Here is a 15,119-nt window from a genome sequence, read left to right as displayed (position 1 = left end):
GAAGGGAATCTAGCATTACCAGATCTATCTCAAGCTTTACTTTAAGGCCAAAAAAGTACAAACACAATTTGATATTGGTTTAAAGGGAGAAAAGTTGCTCAGTCTTAAGATCAAGAAACAAAGTTATTATTATAGTGATCAATTAACTCAAGAACACCAATTTATATGGTGATAACTCCCTAATTGATGAAAAAAAATACCAGAAATATTAGAAATTAGCTTTAGCCCAATACTTTGTCATATAACAAAATAACAAAACTCCAAATGAATACATGATCTATTTAAAGATTCATATGATAAAAAAGTTAGAGAACAAAGAGAAGATACTATTCACAATTATAGTAGAAGAATTTTTATTTATGCCAAGGATAAAGATGATTATGATAGCTAAAATGGAGAATTTCAAATATACATATATATAATTGAAAAATTTGTTGCAAGCAAATGCATTTATAATTAGAAGGAAATAAATATTATCGATAAAAGTCTAATAGTTAGATGTAAATAGGATTAATGCAAACATATAAAAATAAGAGTTTTTCTTCCAAGAAATAAAATATCAAAGGATATGAATGGGCAATCTTCAAATGAAGCTACCCAGAACTAGAGGAAAAAACTCTCCAAATTACTGATAAGAAAATCTACTTATAGCTAACAGATTACAAAGATGACAGACAGAAAAAATAGTGATTTGTAGAAGTATTATGGGAAGAAAAACATACTAATGCAGTGTTGATAAAGTTGTAAATTGGTAGAAACTATTGTGGAAAAAATTTAGAATTTTAACCAACTATTCACTAAACTCTACACATCCTTTGATTTCAATATAACTTTTTAATTTGTGCCCAAAAAAAGCCTGAGGAAAGAGCTGGAAAGGACTCATTTAGATAAGAAATTCTTTTAAAAGCATTTTCAGCTTTAACAAAGAACTGGAAATAAAACACGTGTTCATCAATTACCATTCACAGGGGTGGCAAGTCAGCCTAGCTGAAGCAGCAAGGCACCCTGAAGGAGAGACAGGAAGCAGAATGAGCCTGGGAAGTCAAAGCATCACCCCTCACTACCATGGCTGCCATCTCCCCTAAAAGCACAATGGAGACAGCTCAGTGCCTCAGAGGCCAAAGCCTTAGGAACAGCAAAATTTCTATCCCAGGGGCCAGAGGGAGCATCCTAGCAAACAAGACTGAGAAAGATACACCAGGACAACTCCTTCGGGTATTAGTCACATTTACTGAAGATCCAGAAAAGGAAAGTTCATATCAGCACAGTTTTGTCCAAGTTTTGCCTTGTCAAATTGTTCAACATCAGAAACTTGTAATTTTTTAATGATGTTGAAACATTATGACCAAAGGGTCATAATAAATGTAATATAAATATAATTTTTTATTCCATCAATTGGAGGAAAGGGAGATAGATTAATAGGCACAATAGAAATCTTAATAAAATATTTCAAAAACACAAGAAAAAAAGCACAAGTAGAACAATTTTCTTACTGCCTTCTTAAACTTAATACACTTCTTTTTTAAAAAAATCACAATTTGTTCATGAGGGAATTTTGCACTTTTTATACAATCATTTCCCTGTTCATCTTAGTATGTTCTTGTGGATTACTGTTAAATACACACACAAAAAAATTGTATATGTTCCATTCTTAATTATGTCTCTCAAAACATGACAATTACCCAAGTAAAAACTGAGAAAGCTAAATCATGTTTTATCCCCTTTTTTCCTTACCAAATATTAAAAACGTTTCCTGTACTATATAGACAGCAATATTTGGGGCCTAGTTGTAAAAAGATCTGATTATTTATGGTTAACTGGAGACAAACCACCACCCTCCTTAGGCTATTAAAACTAATCACCATATATGAAAATTATGGAATATTACTGTTCTGTAAGAAATGACCAACAGGATGATTTCAGAAAGGCCTGGAGAGACTTACACGAACTGATGCTGAGTGAAATGAGCAGGACCAGGAGATCATTATATACTTCAACAACAATACTAGATGATGACCAGTTCTGATGGATCAGGCCATCCTCAGCAACAAGATCAACCAAATCATTTCTAATGGAGCAGTAATGAACTGAGCTAGCTATAACCAGGGGAAGAACTCTGGGAGATGACTGGAAACCATTGCATTGAATTCCCAATCCCTGTATTTATGCACACCTGCATTTTTGATTTCCTTCACAAGCTAATTGTACAATAATTCAGAGTCTGATTCTTTTTGTACAGCAAAATAATGTTTTGGTCATGTATGCTTATTGTGTATCTAAGTTATATTTTAATATATTTGACATCTACTGGTCATCCTGCCATTTGGGGGAGGGGGTGGGGGGGTAAGAGGTGAAGGATTGGAACAAGAGGTTTGGCAGTTGTTAATGCTGTAAAGTTACCCATGTATATATCCTGTAAACAAAAGGCTATTAAATAAAAAAACAAAACAAAACAAACAAAAAAAAAAAACTAATCACCATTATCTACAGGTGGGTTCAGAAAAAGATTGCTCTGTTCATGAACCCTGTGGTCTCTAATGAAATATATTAACAGTACATAAACCAAACCTGTTAGGTACATGTAGTTTGGGAATTCTCTTAGGTTCTGCAAGTTGTTCGAGTCTTTTAGTTAGCTTCGCATTCAAAGTACCCAGAGTTAAAGGTTTGATAGTATCTTGGTTTCCCCAAATCAATTTTCTGTGAAAAGGAGAAAAACAAAAGGATATAATTTAATTAATTTAATACAAACATATAAATTATAAGGGAAGGGCCTTAGAAATTATATCTGGATATCTCCATGGATGTTGATTTCCCCCCTTTCTTTAAAAAGTTTACAAATAAGCATTTTACAAGTAAGTTGTTGAGAAAGATAACACTAAAAAGGTGAATTAAGATTGGATTTGAACTAGATTCTTAAAATAGGACATGCCAAAAATAATTACTTAGAATAACTATGTTTTTGTTATCATATACTTTTTTTAGAAAGGATAATTCAAAGTAAAAAAAAAAAAGGATAATTCACAACTCAGGCTCAAACCACAAATAGAGACAGAATATTTATGTCTTTTACATGTAACTGGTGAAAATAAAAATTAAGAAAAAATAAAATTTTTAAAAAGAATATTTATGTGAACAACTACTATTGGTTTTTTTTAATAATTTGATTTTATTAAATGTGAAAAATTCTGAAACAGATGTTGAACAAAGCTGGATTAGATGATCTCTAAGGTTACTTCCAACTTGAGGTAAGCGTTACATCATAAGATGTAACAATGATTGAAACTAGAGATGATCAGAGAGAGGACTCTGAGTACAAATTGAGGTATAATTTTCTCACTTAATTTTTCCTTCTTTTAAAAAAAATAGAGTTAATATGGAAATATGTTCTGCATGATTCCCATGTATAATCTGTGTGTGTGTGTGTCTCTCTCTGTCTCTGTCTGTCTAGCTCTCTCTGTCTGTCTCTGTCTGTCTCTCTCTCTCTCTTTTGAGGCAATTGGGGTTAAGTAACTTGTTACTTGGCCATTGAACTCAGGTTCTCCTGACTCCAGGGCAGGTACTCTATCCACTGTGCCATCTAACTGCCTCTCACATGTATAATCGATAGATTCCTTGCCGCCTTGGAGAGTGGAAGAGGCAGTGGAAGGGAGAAAGAAAATTTGCATCTCAAAATTTAAAAAAGAAAAGAATATTAAAAATAAATGTTCATTTTAGAAATTAAGACAAAAAATTTGAGACAAATATAAAATAGTAAAAAAAAATTTTTTAAACAGTCTCTGTCTTTAAGATCTATATAATCTAACTTAGAATTCATACTATACACTCATGAAGAAATAATAAAAACACAGTCAAATGATAACAAATGAAGATGATACTAAGTGGATAAAGAAGAAAGGATTTTTTTTTTGGCTTAAATCAAGGAAAACTTCTTGGGACGAGTAAGTTTCAAGCCAGTTTTTAAAGAAGGAATTGACCAGAAAGGGAAGGAAGCATTCCATTTGGGATAACCTTGTATCAGACAAAGGCATGGGGGGAGTAATAAGTAGCCTTTTATTCTTTTCTTTGGGATAGAAAGTCATATAGAAATGTAATGAAATGTCATATGGGATCATTGATTTAGATGGGATCTCTTTAGTTATCTAGAGAAGGAAGCAGAAATTCAGAGAGAAATTAACTAACTTGCTTAAAATCTTACAGGTAGTAACAGGCAGACTATAAACCTGAGTCCTCTGATCTGAAGCCCGACCTCCTGCCATTGTACCATCCTGTCTCTGGGTAGGGTAAGCTGGGAAGATCCTGAAGGGCTGTCAGAAGCTTGTGAATTTGATAACATAGCAATGCTTCCATTATGTTGCATTATCAGGACTAGGGAGTGACTTGGGGGAAAAAAAAGATGGTTAAAGAGTTATAAGACTGTGTATATCCTTTGACCAAAGAAATACCACTTTTAAGTCTGTTTCCCAAAGTGATCAAGAAAAAAAAAAGAATATATATTCTAAAATATTTATATCAGCTCTCTTTGCAGAAGCAAAGAACTGGATTGAGAGGATACCCATCCACTGGGGTATGGCTAAACAAGTTGTCGTTTATGATTGTGATGAAATACTACTGTGGTGTAAGAAATGATGAGCAGATTGATTTTAGAAAGGCATGGTAAGACTTGCATGAAATAATAGAGAGTGAAATGAGAACCAAGAAAATATTAGATAGAGGAATACTATTTGAAAAATAAGTGTGAATAAGCTATTCTGAGTATTACAAATATTCAAATCAACTCAAAGGGCCTATGAAAGAAGAGTCTATCTAAAAAAAAAAAAAAAAAGTCTATCTACCTCTAGAGAAAAAACTGATAAATAGAAGTATAGTATGGTTTTGAGGGAGACGGTTTGAAACTTAAAATGTAATAAAAAAATAAATTCAATTTTTAAAAAGATGATTGATGAAGGTAATAACACCAATTAAAAACAGAGTAGACTGAGGAAATGAGAAGGTAGAGAGACCAATTATGGGACTACTATGGTAGTTCTAATATAAAGTAAGAAGTGTTTGGACTATGGTAATGGAGAAGACCAGATCCAAGAGATATGGATAAGGGATTTTCACGACTGGTCATAGATTGAATTTGAGATCTCAGAAATAATGATCCAGAACTTACAAATCAAGAGATCTGAGCACAAGGTAATGCTATTGTATGAATATTGTATTAAATCATACAATCAATCTTGATTGATATCTGAACATAAAAGAGCTAGACAAAACTTTAGAGATCAATCAAAAGTTGGGGTGGTTAAGTAGCTAAAGATCACAATTTTAAATAGTTTTTCAGGAATTACTGATAGTTTAAATGGAGCAAGTGAAGATATTGACCTGGTGATAAAGTATAAGAAAGCAGGCCTTGGAAGTTTGAAATTACAATTTATAATAATCAATCTTTATTTATTGAATATCCACTAAGACCAAGACATCATCCTAAGTGATGTAAGAGATACAAAGATTAAATGAGGTAAATATATTTAAAGCAATTTGCATCTATAAAAGCATTATTTAAGTGCTATACGATGATGATAATTCAAGAAAGTGTTTTATCCGGTTCTTATACTGAACTTGCTTAGAATCAAATTAAGACAAGAACGTATAAACGAAAACATAATTGAATATTTTGTTTGATGTTTAAGCATGTTGATAGGAGTTCAGGGGAAAGAGAAATCTCCTTTATTTCAGTAGTCGTCTTCAAAAAGGTGATAGAATTTGAGCTGGATCCTGAAGGAATGGACAGGATTTAAATTGCTGGGAAAGGGACAGTGTTTTTGAATGGGCATTATTCTAGGTAAATCAATGTGTTCCTGGTCTTTCAAAGGACATAATTTTCATTCCTCTTCTTTTCTCACAGTTTCTTCTCTATCTCTTTAGATCAAGTCTTCTTAAACTTTTTCCACTCATGACCCCTTTTTGCCTGAGAAATTTTTATACAACCCCAGGTATTTTAGTATATAAAATAGGTATACAAATCAAACATTTACTAATAATAAAGATATTTATTTTAAAATAATTCTTTTGTATACATATAATTTGATCATTTATTAAAGATGAAAGCAAAATTGCATACTAATGAGATGGATGTGCTTGTTTATTTTTACATAAACAATTAAATCTTGGTAGAATATTTGATACCACTCTTCTGGTTTTCCTTATACCTCTCTTTCTCATTCTCTCTTGCTGGCATCTCATAAAGATCACATCATCTAGCCATAGAGTTCCAACATGGGCCCTTTTCTCTTCTCCCTCTATACTACTTCCCTTAGTGATCTCATCAGATTCCATGGATTTAAATCATTGCCTTTATGCTGATGTTTCACCGATCAGTCTATCTTGCCCTAACCTCTCTAATCTTATCTAATAAGATCTCTAATCTTATATTTCTGACTGCATTTCAACAATCACAAACTGGATATCCAACAGACATCTTAAACTAAATATGGCCAAAACAGAATTCATTGTCATCCCCCACTAAATCTCCCTGCCCCTGCACAACTCTCCTACCTTCCCCGTTACCATAGAAGACAACAGTATCCTCCCAGTTCCTCAAGTCATCCTCAATTCCTCATCATCTCTCACTCCCCATATCCAAGCTGTTGCCAAAACCTGGCAATTTTACCTCTGCAACTTTTCTCCTATATACCCTCTCTCCTGTGACACTGCCCATCTTCAACCCACATCTGAATGACAGCAAAAACTGTTGGGTTGACCTACCTCAAATCTCTCCTACTTCAAACCATCCTCCATTCAGCCACCACAGTGATTTTCCTAAAGTGAAGGTGACTTCTCAATAAACTCCAGTGGCTCTTTATTACCTCCAGGATCAAATACAAAATGTCCTGTTTGGAATCCAAAGTCCTTCATAACCTAGCTCCTTCCTCCTCCTAGTCTTCTTCATCCTTCCTCCCCCCTCCTCGATTCAGTGACACTGCCTATGGCTATCCTGACAAGACATTTCATCCCTCAGCTCTGGGCATTTTCTCTGTCTCTCATGCCTGAAACACTCTTTCCTCTGAGCAACTCACTGACCTCCACTTTCTCTACTAAAATCTGTTCTTTTACTGTAAGCATTCCTCACCCCTCTTAATTAAATGCCTTCTCTTGTTCATTCTTTCCTATTTATCCGTATATAGGTTGCTTTGTATACATGTTGCATGTTGTCTCCCCAGTAAGAATGTAAGCTCCATGAGAGGAGGGACCATTTCTTGGCTCTTTTTGCATCATCACTGCTTAGGACAGTGCCTGGCACATTGTAGGCACTTAATGTTTATGAATTCGTTAAAACTAGTCCTGTCTCCCAAGGCAGCAGGCTGAGGTATTTGAGGCCCAAATCACCTAGCAGGAGGCTAGGAATTGAAAGGTTACCATGGAAGCCAGAAATAAGGCGTTTTCATCTGTCTGCTGGTCAGAAGTCAAAGCAAAGTATGGTGGGATGACTCCTGCTTTCATTGTAATTTTGTAGAGAGAGGTGGAGGGAAGACCTTGAAGCACTTCTTTGAAAAGATCTTTGGATGCATCTATTCAGTATCAGAAAATGGAAGTGTGGGGGAGATTTGAGAATTCAAATCTTATCAGGAATATTAGATAAACACATTGAAGTTTCTAAGATTGACTTTTGTTTACCTTCATTTTCATAGTCCCAGATATTCTGTTTAACCTATATGAATAATGCTTTAGGTCATGTTGAGAAAGGGAAAAGAGATTAAGATCTTGTGGGAATGGGAGCTAGAGTAAGTCAATAAAATATGAATAATTTGTAGGAATTAACTTTAAACTTGATAAAGACCCAGAGTAGGGGAAAAGAGAGGGAAAAGTCTGAGGAAATACAGAAACAGAAAGGTACATTATTTCCAGCCATCTACAATTACATAAGCTGGTAGCTCAGAGTTTGGTATACTATCCAGTAGCTTGCCCAGAAACAGAGCACTAGGTCCCATTGGCTCATGAGCAACTGAAGCAACTTGAGCTTGGAAGCTTGGAACACCAGCAATTTGTTGCTCTTGCAGAATTCACCCTCTGAGGAGTTACTTGGCCAGCCCTCCTTATACTGCCAATGTAAGGAGGCTGCCCCTGCAAATGGGCATATGCCCCTTACCATAGTACTTTGGCTCATTCTCATGAGTAAACTTCACATGGTATGATCCATCATTTGATAAATCCAAAAATAAAAGCTTCTGAAATAAGGACTCGCTATCTGATGAAAACTACCGTTAAACTGGAAAGCAATTTGGCAGAAATTAGGCACAGACCAACATCTCACACTGTATACCAAGATAAGGTCAAAATCAGAACATGATCTAAACGTAAAAGATGATTTCATAAGCAAATTAGGGGAGCATGAAAAAATGTATGTCAGATCTATATATATAATCATAATATAATCAATATTATATATGATTATATGACAAGAATATAACCAAAATTATATGAATTTAAAAGCTTTTGCACAAACAAAAGCTAATGTAGCCAAAATTAGAAGGAAAATGGAAAACTAGGAAAATAATTTGCCACAAGTTTCTCTGATATTTAATTTCTCAAATATATAGGGAAATGAGCCAAATTTACAAAAATAATAGTCATTTCCCAGCTGATAAATGGTTAAAGAATATGAAGAGACAATTGGCTCAGAAGAAGTTAAAGCTATCAATATGAATAAATGTTTTTTTTATTATAATAACTTTTTATTGACAGAACCCATGCCAGGGTAATTTTTTTACAACCTTAGCCCTTGCACTCACTTCTGTTCCGATTTTTCCCTCCCACCCTCCACCCCCTCCCCTAGATGGCAAGCAGTCCTATATATGTTGAATATGTCCTAGTATATCCTAAATACAATGTATGCGTGCAGATCCAAACAGTTCTCTTGTTGCACAGGGAGAATTGGATTCAGAAAGTAAAAATAATCCGGGAAGAAAAACACAAATGCAAATCGTTCATACTCATTTCCCAGTGTTCCTTCTCTGGGTGTAGCTGCTTCTGTCCAACATCAATCAATTGGAACTGAATTAGATCTTCTCTTTGTTGAAGATATCCATTTTCATCAGAACTGATCATCATAAAATATCGTTGTTGAAGTGTATAATGATCTCTTAGTTCTGCTCATTTCACTTAGCATCAGTTTATGTCAGCCTCTCCAAGCCTCTCCATATTCATTCTGCTGGTCATTTCTTACAGAACAATAATATTCCATAACAATGAATAAATGTTCTAAATCACTTCTGATTGGAGAGATGAAAACTGAAATAATTCTGAGATATCATCATATTCCTATCACATTGTCTAACATGACCAAAAAATGAAAAATAACAAACGTTGGAAGAGAAGTGGAAAAAATGGTTCATCAATGCATTGTTGGTAGAGTTGTGAACTGATCCAACCATTCTGGAGAACAACTCGGAACTATGTCCAAAGAGCTGTACAATTGTATATATCCTTTCTTCTATAATGACAGTCCCAAGTCTATATCTCTTTTTTTTTTTATTATTTAATAGCCTTTTATTTACAGGATATATGCATGGGTAACTTTACAGCATTAACAATTGCCAAACCTCTTGTTCCAATTTTTCACCTCTTACCCCCCCACCCTCTCCCCTAGATGGCAGGATGACCAGTAGATGTTAAATATATTAAAATATAAATTAGATACACAATAATTATACATGACCAAAACGCTATTTTGCTGTACAAAAAGAATCAGACTCTGAAATATTGTACAATTAGCTTGTGAAGGAAATCAAAAATGCAGGTGTGCATAAATATAGGGACTGGGAATTCAATGTAATGGTTTTTAGTCATCTCCCAGAGTTCTTTTTCTGGGCATAGCTGGTTCAGTTCATTACTGCTCCATTAGAAATGATTTGGTTGATCTCGTTGCTGAGGACGGCCAGGTCCATCAGAACTGGTCATCATATAGTATTGTTGTTGAAGTATATAATGATCTCCTGGTCCTGCTCATTTCACTCAGCATCAGTTCGTGTAAGTCTCTCCAGGCCTTTCTGAAATTATCCTGTTGGTCATTTCTTACAGAACAGTAATATTCCATAATATTCTTATACCACAATTTATTCAGCCATTCTCCAACTGATGGACATCCATTCAGTTTCCAGTTTTTAGTCACTACAAAAAGGGCTGCCACAAACATTCGTGCACATACAGGTCCCTTTCCCTTCTTTATAATCTCTTTGGGATATAATCCCAGTAGTAACACTGCTGGATCAAAGGGTATGCACAGTTTGATAACTTTTTGAGCATAGTTCCAAACTACTCTCCAAAATGGTTGGATTCGTTCACAACTCCACCAACAATGCATCAATGTCCCAGTTTTCCCGCATCCCCTCCAACAATCATCATTATTTTTTCCTGTCATCTTAGCCAATCTGACAGGTGTGTAGTGGTATCTTAGAGTTGTCTTAATTTGCATTTCTCTGATTAATAATGCCAAGTCTATATCTCAAAGAGATCAAAGAAAAGGGGAAAGGACCTTTTGTACAAAAGTATTTGTAGCAGCTCTTTTAGGGATAGCAACAAATTGCAAATTGAGGGGATGCCCATTAATTGAGTAATGACTGAACAAGTTATGGGATGTGACTATAATGGAATACTATTGTGCTATCGGAATGACGAGCAATTTGATCTCCGAAAAAACTTGGAAGACTTATATGAACTCCTGCAAAATGAACTGAGTAGAATTAGGAGAACATTGTATACAGTTAACAGTAAGATTCTTAGCATGATGATACAGTATCAGTAATATTCTTAGGATGATCAACTATGAAAGACTATTCTGATTGAGACAACAAATCTAGACAATTCCAAGTGAATCATGATGAAAAATGCTATCTCCAGAAAAAAAAAAAAAACTGATGAACGCTGAAAGCAGATTGAAGCATACCTTCCTAAGTTTTCTTTACTTTTATTGTTTTATGTTTTCTTTTGCAACAGTGCTAATATAGAAATAAGATGTGCATGTCTTCACATATATAATTGAGAGGAAGGAGAAAGGAAGAGAAGTTGGAATTCAACAGAAATTTTTTCAATGATGTTAAATTTTTTTATATGTAATTGGGAATTATTTAATGAAATAGATAAAAATAATTTTAAAAAATTAAAGTTGGAATCTAAGAAACAAATGAACAGACTAGAAAATAGGGCATGAAATATATCCTTACATACACCACACACACACACACACACACACACACTCACCTCATAACAGAGAGCCAGGAATCTTCTAGGACAGAATATCAAATATATTATCCTATCTGGTTATTATTTCATATGTTACTGCTTTTATGGTTTTTTGTTTTTGTCAGATTGGATGGGTGAAAAATTAAATGCTATAAAGACAAAAGGCATCAATAAACTATATTTTTTAAACCCCCTCTTCCTTTCTTTCCAAATCTTCAGACTCCTTGCTTTGTCTGGTTCAAGTGGGCCATCCTAGAAAACCAGCTTACATCTCTATCTATTAGCCTCAGTGGGCTTTTTGTAAAAAAAAAAAAAAAAAAAAAAAAAAAAAAAAAAAAAAAAAAAAGCCAAATAATTTTGCTCTAAAAAAGAAAGTCATCCACTCTCTTTTATTCAGACAATTATCTGAAGGAATTAAAATCAACTTTAAGATGCTATCAACAGGGAAATTCTTCTTTCTAAACCACTGCCAGATTTCCTAAGCAAAATTACCACATATAATAACGCTCTTATGTGATGGGTCCCAATCACAACATCCCTTGACTTTTTGATCCTGGCAAAGCTATGGGTGGAGACGGGCAGTGGAGAAGTGGAACCTGTGGTCATGGGGTGATTCCACATAGGATAGCATCACTGGAGTACTAACCAAGTACACATCTCACCAAAAAAGAAAAACTGTCCTAGCTAGAGTCTTAAGTGTCAGAAAAAGTAATAAAATAACGAAATTTTCATGAATTGAAAAAATTAACTTAACTTTTCCTCCTTATATGCCTCATATATCATGAGTCTGTCACTCACTTGCTGTATCAATATTATTACATATTCCCCTTTCACCATGTGTTGGTCTTTGTTTATTAGCAGGAAATGATTCTATCTGCCAGCTTCAAACAATAATTATAAGAATTAATAAGGGACAGCTGGGTGGCACAGTGGATAGAGCACCAACCCTAAAGTCAGGAGGATTGAGTTCAAATCTGGCCTCAGACACTTACCACTTCCTGGCTGTGTGACCCTGGGCAAGTCACAACCCCAATTGCTTCAGCCAAAAAAAAAATAATAATAATGAGATCCATCTGGATATAACATGTACTACATGTACACATATTTATGTAGTAAGAATGTTCTAGGATAGAATATGTTCTCTCTTCCAGAGCTAAGTATATAATATATTTGTACATTCCCTCATATATTTGTTTACTTTCTTAATAACCTCTCTCCCATATATATAACAAAGAAAATATTTTAAATATGAGAATAAAAGTAATACTTTTACCTTTCCTACAGAAAGTTATCTAGAGAGTAGGCAACTCATTTTCAAATGTAAATTTTAAAATCTAGCTTCCCTTCTGTAGTAGAAAAATTGGAAATAAAGTAGAGAATTGAGAAATTGAGAATTTGAGAAATTGAGAATGTTGAGAATTCTTTGAGAAATATTTAAGCTGTAGTACACAAATTTAAATGATTATTACTGTGCTGCAAGAAACAATGAATATGATAGATACTGAGAAGAATGGGAAAGCAAACTGGAGCAAAGTAAAGTAAATAAAATCAGGAAAACAATGTACACAACAATTATGACAATGTACATGTAATGTACAACAAGAAAACAAACACACCCAGGCACTATGCAATGTTAAAGACTGAACTTGGCTTCAGTGATGAGATATTCCATCCCTTCTTTGAAAAAGTGGAAAACAGTGGATATGGACTACTAACATATAATGTTGAACTTTGTTGAGGTTTTAACTTATTTTGCTAAATTGTTTTTCTCTCTTTTTTATTCTTTGTTATAAAATATGGCTCTCTGGAAGCAGGAGAAAAAAGAAGTATATTGGAGAATGTAGGTCTTACAAAGATAAAGAATATCTTTTTAAAAAATACAGTCTACTGGTGACTTATAAAGGGAGAAAGGCACAGCTATTGAGTTAAGATTGCAGGGGCTAAGTAGGCACAGAAATATGGCTGTGTTGAAGAAATACATTCTTTTGATAGCACAGAGGCAAGAGGCAGAGGCAAAAACCAAAATCGAAGTTATGAAATCCAAGAGGAATGTGGTAAAAGCCCCAGAGGATGAATGTATGGGTTGAATATAGATGAGTTTCATGGACTGAAGATATCAATTTAAGTTCAGAGAAGTCAGGTGATCAAAGAGGAAGACAGATAGTGCATTAGTGATAGGGAAGTTAAAAGGCCAGTAAGAAAGGATTTGTCTTTTATAAGCAATAGAAACAAATTTCATGAACAAGATTATATAACCTTACCTATCTGGTGACCGCCATACTTTTTTAGGTCTTGCAAGATCTCTTGGTTGACATCTGGAAAATTAAAAGAAAAAAATCTGATTAATTATATATATACCAATAAATTTATTTTATTTTTTCAATTCACAAAAAACTCTATCTCTCTTCTAAATCCCCCCAAAGAAAAAAAGAAAAACAAAACCTTTGTAGCAAATATACACAGAAAACATGTACTATATATATGTATATATCTATATCAGTCTCTATGTGTGTACTTTTATGTGTGTGTATGTACAAAATGCACATATATATATGTATGTATATATGGATGTATATAATTCTGCACCTTTGAGTCCTCTCTTGTTGGGAAATGGATAGCAGTTTTATCTTTGATCCTCTGGAATTATGTTTGGGCATTACATTGAACAGAGTCTTAAAGTCCTTTATTGTTTGTCTTTACAAAGTTATTATTGTAATAAATTTTTCTCCTGGCTCAGCTCACTTTACCCTATATCAGTTCATACAAGTCAGAGTAGATTTCTTTCATTGTTTCTTATAGTATAAGAGTATTCCATTTCATTCATATACCATCATTTGCTCAAATATTTCCTAATTGAGGGAAGATGCTTCCTCAGTTTCCAAGTGCTTTGCCACCACAAAAGAAGTATAAATAATACTACAAATAAATTGGTTTATGGAGATTACTTATAAAGGCTTAGTTGTATTAGATAAATTGTAGTCCCCTAGTTCTGAAAGCAAAAGATTTCAACAAATCCTTACCCAACATCTCACTAGTATGGGTCTGAGATCTCTACTAGTAGAGCTACGAATTGATTTAAAAAAGCAGGGATATTATCTACAGAAGGCCCCAGTTAAAATGCATTTTTTTGTCTGTTGATATAAACCTTTCAGGCTTTCTCATTAGTGTAATAAGGTAGATTTAGTCAAATCAAAGAGAGTACATTTTAAATATCAAAGGAATAGTTGTAGGACATTTAAATTTCACCAGATTGGGATCAGGGAAACATGAATGACTCTGGGAAAAAGTCTGAAGTGTGGCAAAATTATAATTTTAGAGGTGGAAGGATTCTTAGAGGTCATTTAATTCAATCCCTTCATTTTTCAAATGAGGAACCTAGCTTCACAGAGATCAAAGGACTTGCCATATGTCACAGAGGTACCCTCCACCCTGAAAAGCAGAGCCCTACTTTTAGCAAAGAATTAAAAGTCAAGAAATGGGCTAGAGAAATGAGCAAACAACAGAAAAGGATTCTGACCATAGGAAATGACTATGGTCATAGAAAAGAACAAAACACACAGATAAAAGAAGATAACAAAGTGAAAGTTCCCACATCCAGAGCCTTTAGGAAAAATATGAATTGGCCTCAAGCTATGGAAGAGCTCAAAAAGGATTTTGAAGCTCAAGTAAGAGAGCTAGAGGAAAAATTAGAAAGAGAAATGAAAGCGACAAAAGAAAATGATGAAAAATGAGTCAACAGGTTGGTAAAAGAGACACAAAAAAGTGAAGAATTTGAAGCAAATTTCTCTATTATTAGAGAATAATAGGCCTTGCTTTTCAAACATATAGAGAACTGAGCCAAATTTATAAAAAATGTCATTTACCCAATTGATAAATGACCCAAAAAAATGAACATT

At 34.0% G+C, this 15,119-nt stretch overlaps 1 protein-coding gene across 1 annotated transcript in view; it reads right to left on the bottom strand.

The window, feature by feature from the left end:
• THEGL (theg spermatid protein like) overlaps positions 1-15,119 on the bottom strand; it is a 60,577-nt gene that overhangs the window by 23,050 nt on the left and 22,408 nt on the right. The window contains exons 4-5 of the mRNA XM_031943498.1: positions 13,485-13,538; positions 2,569-2,697 (exon numbers count right to left, since the gene is read on the bottom strand). Of these exons, the coding sequence (XP_031799358.1) occupies positions 2,569-2,697; positions 13,485-13,538 (183 nt within the window). The remainder of the gene's footprint in view (positions 1-2,568; positions 2,698-13,484; positions 13,539-15,119) is intronic.

This window comes from Sarcophilus harrisii, chromosome 6, assembly GCF_902635505.1.
Source record: "Sarcophilus harrisii chromosome 6, mSarHar1.11, whole genome shotgun sequence".
Lineage (NCBI taxonomy): Eukaryota > Metazoa > Chordata > Mammalia > Dasyuromorphia > Dasyuridae > Sarcophilus > Sarcophilus harrisii.
Note: the sequence above shows the minus strand (reverse complement) of the source record. Positions and strands in the feature narration are given on the sequence as shown.